This window comes from Lepisma saccharinum, chromosome 26 (genome assembly GCF_977018435.1).
Source record: "Lepisma saccharinum chromosome 26, izLepSacc3.1, whole genome shotgun sequence".
NCBI classification, from domain to species: Eukaryota; Metazoa; Arthropoda; class Insecta; order Zygentoma; family Lepismatidae; genus Lepisma; species Lepisma saccharinum.
Genome location: NC_139254.1, coordinates 51,022,017 through 51,035,262, shown reverse-complemented (window position 1 = coordinate 51,035,262; position 13,246 = coordinate 51,022,017). Strand labels below are relative to the sequence as shown.

Below are 13,246 nucleotides of genomic sequence, written 5' to 3'. Positions count from 1 at the left end.
TCGTTTTGGGTGTTCTTCACAGTAAAGTAACACGCTAAAGTAACAGACTTACTTTATTTCACAATAACACATTTCTGTGAGCTAAAATCAACTGAAAACGTTCATAAACAACAAAATATCCAAGAGGCGTGACGTGCATGTAACCGCTGTACCTGTGGGTAACAGCAAAATATAAAGAATTGAAGAACCTGTCATAAAATATTATTACATACATAAACTGGTAATATTGTTGTAAAGTAAATATTGCAGACTGACATTTTTTCTGACACTGGCCAAAGCGAAGAGGAGGACTGTTCCAGTATCCTCCTGAGGCAACATGAGGAACAGGTCCTGAGCCCACGCAAGGAAGACTTCACGTTGCAGCAAAGACTGACGGCGGGAGGAGGAGGAAGCGGGTTATTGTCATGCCTGTTCAGCCGCCACAGTTCCCGGTGTTCATTAACGGATACAGATCAGTGTTGCCATATTCAAATGACAGAAAAGAGCTAAGTCGCCTAATCGGGTCTATCTTACTCTGAATGTGTCCACTCACACTGGGGAACGATGGCACATTGATAATGTCACCACCTTGTAATCAAGGGGTCTTGGGTTCGATACCCGATGGAGGCACAAGTGGTTCGGATCCCACTTTAAACTGTGGATCCAGTCCCTATTAGCCTTACTGTGCATAAAGTAGACATAAAATGCCAAATCAAAATAAAAAAAATCAAATCACACCGGGGAAAAGCAAACTACCAAGTGATATTTTGTATATACATTAAAAATCAGCGATTACGATAGTCCTCTTGTTCTTTTTCAACATCATGGGCGAGAAGTAGAGGAGAGAGTTGGTCAAGGGGTCCGCTGTCCTTCTAAAAATGTCAACCTAAAATTCTATATTTCACACATATAATATTATTTCAGTTACAGGAATTTGTGATCATTGTTGAAAGGGCCGATTGAGATTGGCATACGTTGTCGCAGGAATGCGATAATTTCGGGTTGAAGCAATGTTTTTGAGGTAGCAGAACTGTTTATGGGTAAAAACATTAGTTACAAGCATAATTTCCCGATTGTTATCTTAGCACACTCTGAAGTGTCAGGTGTCGCAGGTTCGAATCCTCAGCAAGAAATGGTTATTTCAATGAGTGTTGTTATTATTTTACTTACATAATTATAAATATTAATAATTACATACACAAAGAAATAATAATTTTATTTCAATAATTCACCATGCATCCGCATCGTCACAATTACCCTATAAAGCGAAAGCCTTAAAGGTAGCAAGGAACGTAAAATATACGAAATAGTAGTGGTGTCAGAAATGAGATTTCTGTGGATTTAGCAAAACATGGGAGTGGGAGTAGTTAGGAAACAGATCAATACTACATCTACGACATTTGGGCAAACCTGGTTTCAAGAGAACTAAGATGGCAAAAGTAGTACAACAGGACTTGCATTGTAAGGTTCCGAAGGAAATATTGGCTATTGGCGAAGCGCCGTTGCTGAGAGGGGAAGGGGCAAGGAAGATGGGGTGCTTCACGTGTTACAAAAGTAAACAATTGTTGACGGGAAGGACTGTGCAGGGTGAGTTTTGTGAGTTGTGTCTTTCGTCTTTGTGTTGTTTTCGGGCATTGCCAATTAATCAACAAGCGGAATGGAGCTTGCTCCGAGGTGGCGGGTTTGTCCTATCTGAACAGTGTGTGTAATTGTGGGATAGAAGATATTAAGTATCAAATTACGTATTTCTTTATTAGGCTAATGTTTATTGTGTCAACAACCAATGTTTGCAATTTCACTTCAGTGCTTAAGCCAACAATCTTTATTCCTGGTTAATAACTTTACCAACATCTGATATTGAATTGCAGTCATACCAGAATGATATTATATGAACTACTCTGAAGACATGGGGGAGGGAGGTGCCCAAGTCTTACGGCTCCTCCCTTACATGTCCTACTGATAACTGGTAACACTTTTAGAAATCCCACGCCACGTCACTGAGATATCCATTTACCATGAAAAATATTTCACTTTCTCTAGGGGGGTACAGAGAGTCAAGAGCACATTTTTATTTTGCATTTTTAGGCATTTCGGTAAATTTTCAGTATTTTTTGGCATTTTTAGGTTTATGTTTCTTCTCTCCTGTTGTTTCTTACATTTGCATCATTTACTAGCAGAACTTATATATTTAAATTTCCTGACATGGTCCTTTTAGCAAGTTCACCATTATCAAAAATAGGTCAATCAAAAAGCACAATATCATTTTTAACTGAAATGATTTTTTTTCTACTCCCTAGCCTTCTTAAACCCGAAGGTTCATGGTTGCAGCAACACAGGCCTTCCATCTTTCCCTATCTTGAGCAAGTTCTATATACTCTTTTCCATCCCTACCAATTTCCCTTAGGTCCATCTCAACGTTGTCCCTCCACCTTCGTCTTGGCCTTCCTACAGGTCTCTTACCATCAGGTTTCCCAACAAGAATCCTGTAAACTCCTCTTTCCTCTCCCATTCGTGCCACATGGCCTGCCCACCTAAGTCTTCTTGATTTAATTATTCTGATAATATCTGGACATGAATAAATGTTTGGGAATGGATTAAACAATTAATTGTGGTACATTTATTTCTACTCCAGTAAATTTAAAATACTTTCCGTGAAGCCAACTTTTGTGGTTCCCTTGCTGACCATTATAATCACTGGGTTCTAGTCACAACATAAATATATATATATATATAAAATCTGGTGTAGACGACACCCGAACTACATTTTCGGATGCTGACCGACTACTGTGTCCAGCAAGGCCCACTCTGACATGAGGTGAATTAAGTACACAGAAAAACCTTGAAGTAAAAATAACCAAAACCTCATTAACACTTAATTGCTTAATCCCCTTTGCTTCGGCAGTTTAAGCCACCAAAACATGGGTTCTATCTAAGTATTCAACTACTCTCTTTAATTTATGATACTATAAAGCTTTTATTTCAAGACTGAAAAATCTGTTTAGGTCATTTTTTTAAGAATTTTAAGGTCATTCTCTGAGATTTATTAGGTCATCAACTTCCGAACCCTACCGATGTCCATGGTTTCACCTCTTCACATCAGTGAAATACTCAAAATACACTGCAAGGTTTTTCTGTATAAGTTATTCACCTACTGGTACCCTCCATGAGCAAGTAAAAATGAAGATCATGTTTTATTCGAATGATTTATGTTGCTTTCAGCCTATGGGATGTATTATAATGCAGTAATAAGAGTTTCCTCGGTGCAACTATTACACCATTTTCATATGTGGCATGAACAAAATATGCGGAATTATGTATTTTGCATTCGTTTTGTAAGCACCACACACTTAATGCTTTTTCGTTAACCCTAGAACACTTTTGTTTTAAAAATCTAACTATCCAAATCGAATTTACAAATGTCAAAATTACGTGAAAGATTTTTCTAGTTTTACTACAGCTACGTAAAAGTGATGTACAGTGCACAACATGACAAACCAAATCAAGATGATCAGCGCTTGTACCCTCCTTACCACAGTGCTGCCTTATGCCCAACAGATAACTTGAGGCAAAGCCAGGTGGAGGGGTGTGTACGTGAGAGGTGGAAGGTAGGGAATGGAATTAAGGGCACACCACACGTAACTTTGGTATAATTTAACAATACAGGGAATTTCTCCAATTTGTTTGAAATTTCGGATACTTACTAATTTGGGTCTCCTAATCACGAATCTGCACTTAAAATTTGGCGCTCACGTATAGAAATTCCTGAATTATGGCTAGCCCCACGTACCATTGGCACGTGGTTAGGTTAGGAAACATAGTTAAATTTTAGGGTCATAGTAATATCAGTAATAAGTATTCGAAACTGAAAATCTTGCGATAAATAATGAGCAATTGTGCATTGTCGGTTGCGATGACTGACCCTCTTATTTTGCAAGTTTGACACGTGAGCGCCAAATTTTAACTTCAAATTCGTGATTAGGAGCCCTAATTTAGTGAGTATGCCGAAATTCAAACAAAATAGAGAAATTCCCGGTATTGTAAAATCGCTCTGTAACTTTTATGTACGGTAGTGTTCTAGGGTTTATGCTTTTCATATATTCAGGCTGTCATCAGGTGTAAGTTTTTGTTTTTCACTTGTTAGCAGACACCACAACGAACTTCATAATTCAATTAAATCAGTTCATTATGAATATTTTCATTAAATCTCATGTCTACAACCTTAAATTTTGTGTGTTAAATGTCACATACGTAATGCTGGAGTGCACAATTATGGTATAAAACTAATGCTAAATCTTGGCAGGACAGTGCAAAAAATGATACATGCTTTCTAGAACATGCACTATTAATTAGTGTTATTGTTGTGTACAACTGTCAACAAAAAAAAAGTTCCAGTCAATTGAAAAAGTAACAAAACTTGAATATCTAATTCTACGGCAACACTGATATTGTCCCAATGGATTTCTTCATTTTTACAGAAGAAACTACTTACGGAAATGAGTTTCTGTAGCATTTAGAAGTTCATGGAGGTATTTTCTTTCATCGTGGAATGTATTTCACCAGGAATTCATATATTTCTGAACATAAATATCTTTCAGACACACAATTGCCGTTGCTTTCATTTCCTTCCACTACGTGAACCAGATGTTGCATACGTTTGATGACGTAACCCCTTGTCAGTGTTTTCAACCACACCATTGTTTTGCAAGATGACAATGTTCACTATGTTTACCTAACCTTGACATGCATGGTTTGTGGGGCTATTCATCAATTTGGGCTATCCGTGAATGGTTCGTGGGAACTTTTCAGTTGAGAAGGTTGGAAACACTGCATACCCACTGATGATCTACCACGCTAGTCAAGCTGTCTCGCCTTCGCAAGCGAAAAAAGGAACAACAATAATTACTCATGTCAAAAATTCAAATTATTTTCGTGAAAAAAGCAAAATACCACCTTGTAGAATCTCTGACAATGCAGAATAGGTCAGTACAAATGTTAAAAATGACGAAATAAACGAGTGAGACGTGTTGGGACCATACCGAAGTAGTAATTAATTCTACAATGTGCAATCGATTTGCCATAACACTTCTGCTTAATACATTATTTCACAACATCCTTCAATTATAAGAAAAACAATCCATGTGATGAACAGATGCCTATTCAGAAGACCAGAATGCATAATCTTATGGTGCTTACAAGGAGTGAACAGTAACATGAAACTTTCCTGTAGCCTACATATATTTTTTTCAAAATAAGATCCTGAGCGGTTACTTGTTCTCTTTTTTTCCAATTTTGTATGAAGAATTTCCTTCCCTTCAGGACAAGAAAGAAAATTTATCATTTAGAAACTAAAATGCCCACCTTCGTAATTATCAGATTAAATAAGTAGGTATAGCAATTAACGAATATACAAAAAAGAATATCGACACCGAGAACTACTAAACTTACAAAATATGGTAATGTTAAGTCTGCAGATGGTGTATAGGTGTTCCATTCCAATTTTCGTAATTCTTTAAATACTAGCAAATTTCCTCGAAAATATAGCTGACGTAAGAGCTTAACGATCTCTTTCAGTAAACTACAACATATTGGTTCACTAAATGGTGCAAAGCACTAAATCTGAAGTTATCTGTCAAACTACACATGAAACAAAGGTCATCATTTGTTAACCAAGGGTCTTGACATTTGCTAATCAAAAACAACTGTCCAGGTTACTTAGAGGCAAAGAACAGTACACCACTTACAGGAAAACAACATTTTAAACTACTTATACATACCAACGTCAGCATCAAATGGAGAAGATGTAGAAAATAAGCCCATTCCAAATTGTAGTAGTAGTTAATTTTGTTCTTGTTTTAGCGTAAACACTGACGGTCAAGTGACTTTTACTCATTAGTCACGTAAAGCCCATGAAAAATGACGACTTCACTGATTCACAGACTACAATCCACAGACTGCTATCCCTTTCATCTTGTCCTTGTTCAAACAACCTGCGCACCACCTATCGGTCATTCAACGCACTGAGTCATGGCTCAAAATTGCGTAATATATTCTGTTTATCGTGCAGTGGCGGATCCAGAAAAGTACGGAGAGAAAAGCTAACGCACACACCCGGGATGGAAGGGAGAAGGGAGGGGGGCGAGGTTTAAGAAACACTGAATAGAAAGACCCGCCGCCGTAGTAGGAACAGGTGTCCATTTACAGCACTGAACGGCTATTTTGACATAAATACTGTTTCCCTGCTGGCATCTGCTTCAGGGAGGATTGTTTGAAATGTTGCCACTTGTTTACCAAAGAGGGGGGAGCGGTAGGCATAATTGGCTATTTGACCGCAAGTTCCTCCATAGGTTTGGTTTGGTTTGATTTGGTGTTTAAGTCCACTTTGTGCACAGTAAGGCTAATCGGGACTGGACCTACAGTTTAAAGTGGGATCCGAACCACTAAGTGCCTCCACCGGGTATCGAACCCGGGACCCCTTGATTACAAGGCAACGACGCTACCACTGCGCCATCAGGGAGGCCCTCCTCCATAGGTAAACGCGACAACAGAACAGAGTGTCACAACCATAAGAGCGGTTCCCGCGCCGGTCACAAGGCCGGTGGGACCCTCTGGTGAGACTGTAGAACTGTAGTAGTGTACGTACAAACAGATTGTATGGGCATAAAGGAATTTATATTTAAACATAAATAATTTTAAATATATATATATATATATATATATATATATATATATATATATATATACCTGTATATATAAATTCCTCTATAGTACAGGTCAATGGACAACACAAATAACATCACGACTCACTGTTTATTAATATTTTTTTTTTAATATGTGGGAGGCGGTCGAATGGGCTTCTAGTGACCGGTCATCGGGGGATGCGGCGATGACAAAGCAAAATAATAAAAAAAATGTTTTTAAAATATTTTAGAGAAGAACTAAAAAAATAAGTCAGAATACTCGCATATTTGAGCGAAATTAGTCACTCGACGCCATGAAACAGCTAGAAATACGCAAGAGATTAGCTAAGTTTAGCGAATCGAAAGGAGAGCCCAGTTTGGTTCTAACCCGTACCCAGCCATCCCGCTACGTTTCCTGTTGAGTGCAATGGTGTCAGGCGGGCCAACTCATCGCAGCAGGTCTGCGAATCCAAGGTCCTTCTACCGCTTTTCCCCCGCTCTTGAAGGTCTGGTCATAAGAGGCATTTTTTCAGCCCCCTTGTTTACAAACACGGCAGGCTCTCAGTGACGTCATGTCACGGTAGCTAGTGACATCTAAACGCAGTTCGATATAAATTATTTTTTGTCTATTGATTCATTTTATGCACAAACATGAAATTGTGAGGTTTGATCTAATTTTGTGAATAAACTTGTATCCGAGCCAGACGTCGGAAACTGGGGACGGGTTTTTCTTGAGTGACAGCGGAACTGTCTTTTCGGCTTAGAACATGACATATTTGCACCAACGCGAAGATAAGGGAAGATTATTTTCGCCGCTACCGGGCTCGAGTCGCAGCAGGCGTTCGAACCCATGTTCACGGATGACCAGGAAGATCAGCTGGAGCTCAAGCCTGCAAGGATCGACGACGCGCACTTGACCGCGTTTCAAGACAATGGAGAGAGGTCATTTCCATCCCCTGAGAAAGTGAAGCCAAGCCACTAGAGCGTCCTGTTCAACGGAAGAATTCGAATCTCTTATATATAGGCAGTACTATGATTCCAGACACAGTTTTTACCCGGATTTCATAGAGAGAGCATCTCCGCGCTACACTCTCGCGTGATCATTGTTTTGTGTCCGTGAACTTTGTTTCCTTACGTACCGTGAGCGAATCGCAGATAGAGGGTTACCAGTGTGCGCCTTATTTTGGTGAAGATTACGCGGTGATTTGTTTTTGCCAAGCGTGGACTACATAAGGATGGAGGGCTAAAGAAGATAGAGAAGGGAGGCCGTCGCTTCCCTGACACCTGCAACGACGCCGAAACCAAACACTGCCCAAAGCCCGAAGGACGCTTTCAGATCGACGTCCCAACCAAAGCCCGAAGGACGTTCCAGAGGAGAGAGATGATTGCAGATCGACGTCCAATTGATGCCCGACACTGGAGAGATTCCCGACCGGCGCGTGACCACGTACACCCGACGCTAGTGACAAGAGGAACGCCCGAAGTACTGAGGAGGTGCAAGTACACCATGTCGTCGCAATTATTCTTCGTCGCGATCGACCTCGGAGGACAATTTCGCCACAAAGGAACCGTGTGCCAAGTCCCGCGTCCAGGAGAGATGAAGGACCACGCCATGTAGCAGAGTCTGGTACAGTATACTTCAGAGGGTATCATGTACATGTAAACGTGCGCCGTTAGTATCAACACCGTACAGTTAACGCCGACGTCTCACTTATTTGCAAAGTTACTCAGGAAAACCCAAACCTAACTTCCGCGCCTAAAAATTGTTTTGGTATTGTTATAAAAAAGGGTAATTTCATGTTCAGATGTTCTAATTTAATTGTCTGCATTCAGGGTTAGAAGCTCCATTTCATTTCTTTAATATTTAGTATAAATTGTCAAAGTGTGCTCCATGTTTTGTGTAACCGACCGCCCCGTCGCGCCATTTAATTTGTCAGTAGTTGACTGATGAGTCCTTTTTAATTGTGGAAAGCGTAGTTGTTTTTATTGCAAGGTCGTGTGCGTGAAATAGTATTATTTGTTGCATAGTGGTTTTTAAGGTAATTTTTGCTCGCGCCGACGATTGATTTGTGTATTTCCGGCAGCTGGAGCCAATTAAGTTTTTGCATCACTATGTAATTGAGTAGTTGTTCTCATGGGACGAGAGAGGCTTGTCTGTAAAACCCGTCCGAGAAACTTGTATAATGTCGTGCTTACGACTGGGTGCAAACGTTCAGTCGAACGAAAGATTTAACCACGCCGACCCAATTGTCTTAGTTAACCGCTTTCCGAGGGCTGGCACTTAAGTTAATTTAAAAGAGCACAGGAGCTGGCAGACAAATGCCCTAAATTCACATAAAGGCTTAAAAAATTAAAAGGAATGATATGTTAATGAGATCCATGATTTGTATCCATACTTCACATGTAAAAATACCTCATGTGTGTGAAAGAGAGATAGAGTGAATGTTGTGAGAGTGAGGAGGCTTTGTAAACAGTTGTTGATTGCAATATTTTTTTGTTGTTACAATATATATTCACTTTTTTACCGTTCGTCAGTGTTGTTATTTGACGTTTTTCAGGTACCGGATATTATGCTATTAGTGTTTTATGATTGTTCGAATCTACATATCAAAGGTAAACAAAACAGTGTAACTTTTCAAGGTATTAATCTCCGCCTCGCAATAGTATGACAATAAACGACCGTCTCAGTACCGAACTCGATAACTGGACCGTGAGTCACGACCGGTTTCCCGTACGCATAACGACGTTTGGCCCCGTGCCGGGGTATGATTGACACGTCATTTCGGGGACCGTGAGTGCACTCGTTACATTTGGCGCCCCGAACATGGGACGGCAACTTTTGTCATGTCTTTCCAGGAAAACCAGGTTGCGAGAGCGGTAGAAATTTCATTGTTGTATACGTCACGCATAAAATTCTTGTGTTAGGTTCCTGATGGTGTGTGTTTTTCGTTTTGTATGTCGAGGGTTATTTTCATGTATTTGTCGTAGGTTCACGTGTAAGGACACGTTATTGGGCGTAATTGGTAACAATAGGGCAGATATTTTTTCGGCGAAAGCAGCAAGGGCAGCTGCATAGGGCATTGTTTATGTACTATTTGTGTACTTTTTTGGTTTTTGGCGTAATTTATGGCATCAGGCTGAGTTGCGGGATAAGGGATTCCCGACGGACCTCCTTTTTCTTTTTATGTATCGATTTGTAATTCACATTTTGTGTGAGCTCGCGTAAGTTTGCTTAACTGTTCCAAAGTGCGACAGAAGATTGAGCAGATAATTAAGGAAAGGCCTTCATGAGATTAAGAAATCGTCGCATAGACTGTTTGAACAAGAGTGACGTCATGATGGTTTGCAAGGTTTGTGGACAGGAATTTCATGATTTCGAAGTCGACAGCGAGGGAGATTCCGGACCGGTTTGTCTCCAGTGCAAGAGCCCGCCAGGAATGGAAAGGGAGATACCAAGTGCCCAGGGGGGTACATCGTCACGTGCGGACAGCGACCACAGCAAGGAAGAAGATGACGTAGGAAGTGGCAGTGGTGCCAACCAATTCCAGCTGCTTCTCCAGATGCTCCAAGGAATGCAGACCGAGATGCAAGCCAACATCCAAGGAATGCAGACCGAGATGCAAGCCAACATGCAAGGAATGGAAACCAGGATGCAAGCCAACATCCAGGGATTGCAGGCTGAGGTGCAAGGGATGCAGACCGACGTGCGAGGGATGGAAGAACGCCTACAAGGGACGGTTCGCGCCTCCGGAGAAGAAGTGACGCAACGGCTCCTTCAGACGATCCAAGAATCCGAGGCTCGAATCGAATCCAGGATCGCCAGGACCGACGCTCGCATCGATGAACAGGAAGCCAAGGTGGCAACACTGGCGCAGAGCGTAAGTGAGCAGGAAGGAGCTTTGCAACACATCGGCCAACAATGTGCACAGCTGGAGTCAGCCTGTAATCGGAGCAACGATGCCCTCGAGCGACAAGTACGGCGAGCGGCGAGCGTAGCGGAAGGGAATTCCGAAAAGATAAAGGAAATAGAAGAGAAACTGCAAAGACTGAACGTAGCCGACGTCCCCGGATCATCGCGAGAGCCGGCAGCCATGACGTCATCACAGCCAGCTGCGGTCCCCTCGTCTTCAAGGCGCGCGAGTGACGCAAGACCGACTACGCTAGTCAACGGGGGAAGCGAAGTGGAACCTGGACTACATTATCCATCGCCGCGACCGTTCGAAGCCCAAACTTCAAACCGGGAAGATATACGGTCTGAACCAGCACCGACGAGAAGGGCTCTGTTCCCGCCGGAATATAAGAAACATTTCAAGAAGTTCTCCGGGGCCGACAGGATTTTGCCGTCTGCCTTCATCGAGGAATTCGAAGCAACAGCACGGGAGTTAGGACTTGCGGATGGGGAGCGATTACTCGTGCTGAAAGGCCTAATGCAAGATCGGGCAAAGAACTGGCTGGATCGGAATGAAAGACACTTTCATTCATACTCGGCGTTTAGGGAAGCGTTCCTGACACACTTTCAGCGCCCTATGCAAGTAGAAAGGATGCTCATCCAGCTGAGGAACGAGAGGTACGACAGGAACGGGGGACTTACTTTTTCGCAATATTTCTGGCGTAAGTTCAATGAGTTCCAAGCTCTCCAGCCACAGATGACCACGTCGGAGATAATTGCGGCCCTAATTTACCATTACCCGCAAGAGATAAGACGGCATCTCAACGGGGCGTGCGTTTTCGATGCAGAAGCCATGTCGCTCACGCTCGAGAACCTAAACCAGTGCGAAGAGGAACGCGAGAGGACGCGGAGTGACAGATGGAACAAAAGGAGACGACCGGAGGATGAAGGAAGCCGAGGAAATAAGCATCCACGCGTTCACCTCGTCCAGAGGAGGTACGATGGGCAGCAACGCGCTCCAGGAGCCGAAGTTCGCCAGTTTCGAGATGATCCGCCTTCGCCACGACAGAGACGCCAGTATCGGGGACGGAGACGTCGAGGTGGTCAAACTCGTAGGTCGCCGGGTCACCATGGCAACAGCGGCGACAGCAACTTTTACAACGGACGAGTGAACAATGGTTATTATCAGCGTCACCCCGACAGTAGACCGGAGAGCCCGCGTTCTGACAACGGGCACACAAGGCGCAGCCCGCCGAGGGTTCAAAGGAGCCCGACGCGAAACGCGAACGGGCCGAATCCCAGCAACACGTCTCCACAGCCGGGGCCGTCAGGTCGTCAGCGCCGAAGGGAGGAATGGGATGGCGAAACATGGTTAAGCGACATCGCGCCATTTTAGAAGTATAAATTAACATTGCGCCATACCCAGAGTGTATAATATGTATATTTATTATGTAAATTGGAGGTATCATTTATATCATGTGTTTTGTGTTATCGAACTGGTTTACTTTTCTTGTACAAGGTGTTAAAAAATTTGTAGTCAAAAATTTCATGCCCCTGATTAGTAAAAAATTTTATTCGCCTACAGAATTTTTTGATCGGAAGGAGGGCGAAATGTCACGGTAGCTAGTGACATCTAAACGCAGTTCGATATAAATTATTTTTTGTCTATTGATTCATTTTATGCACAAACATGAAATTGTGAGGTTTGATCTAATTTTGTGAATAAACTTGTATCCGAGCCAGACGTCGGAAACTGGGGACGGGTTTTTCTTGAGTGACAGCGGAACTGTCTTTTCGGCTTAGAACATGACATATTTGCACCAACGCGAAGATAAGGGAAGATTATTTTCGCCGCTACCGGGCTCGAGTCGCAGCAGGCGTTCGAACCCATGTTCACGGATGACCAGGAAGATCAGCTGGAGCTCAAGCCTGCAAGGATCGACGACGCGCACTTGACCGCGTTTCAAGACAATGGAGAGAGGTCATTTCCATCCCCTGAGAAAGTGAAGCCAAGCCACTAGAGCGTCCTGTTCAACGGAAGAATTCGAATCTCTTATATATAGGCAGTACTATGATTCCAGACACAGTTTTTACCCGGATTTCATAGAGAGAGCATCTCCGCGCTACACTCTCGCGTGATCATTGTTTTGTGTCCGTGAACTTTGTTTCCTTACGTACCGTGAGCGAATCGCAGATAGAGGGTTACCAGTGTGCGCCTTATTTTGGTGAAGATTACGCGGTGATTTGTTTTTGCCAAGCGTGGACTACATAAGGATGGAGGGCTAAAGAAGATAGAGAAGGGAGGCCGTCGCTTCCCTGACACCTGCAACGACGCCGAAACCAAACACTGCCCAAAGCCCGAAGGACGCTTTCAGATCGACGTCCCAACCAAAGCCCGAAGGACGTTCCAGAGGAGAGAGATGATTGCAGATCGACGTCCAATTGATGCCCGACACTGGAGAGATTCCCGACCGGCGCGTGACCACGTACACCCGACGCTAGTGACAAGAGGAACGCCCGAAGTACTGAGGAGGTGCAAGTACACCATGTCGTCGCAATTATTCTTCGTCGCGATCGACCTCGGAGGACAATTTCGCCACAAAGGAACCGTGTGCCAAGTCCCGCGTCCAGGAGAGATGAAGGACCACGCCATGTAGCAGAGTCTGGTACAGTATACTTCAGAGGGTATCATGTACATGTA

At 42.9% G+C, this 13,246-nt stretch overlaps 1 protein-coding gene across 4 annotated transcripts in view; it reads right to left on the bottom strand.

Annotated features, from left to right (window-relative positions):
- The window catches only part of Stam (signal transducing adaptor molecule), an 83,375-nt gene extending 77,426 nt beyond the window's left edge, over positions 1–5,949 (bottom strand). For 2 of the 4 annotated variants that reach the window (XM_083112322.1, XM_083112324.1), the window contains exon 1: positions 5,754–5,949. In XM_083112322.1, coding sequence (XP_082968448.1) covers positions 5,754–5,796 — 43 coding nt within the window. In that variant the 5' untranslated portion in view covers positions 5,797–5,949. Of the gene's footprint in view, positions 1–5,424; positions 5,574–5,753 lie in introns of those variants that run through there. The other 2 variants (XM_083112325.1, XM_083112323.1) reach the window with 2 other exon arrangements.
- Between the last annotated feature and the right edge of the window lie 7,297 nt (positions 5,950–13,246).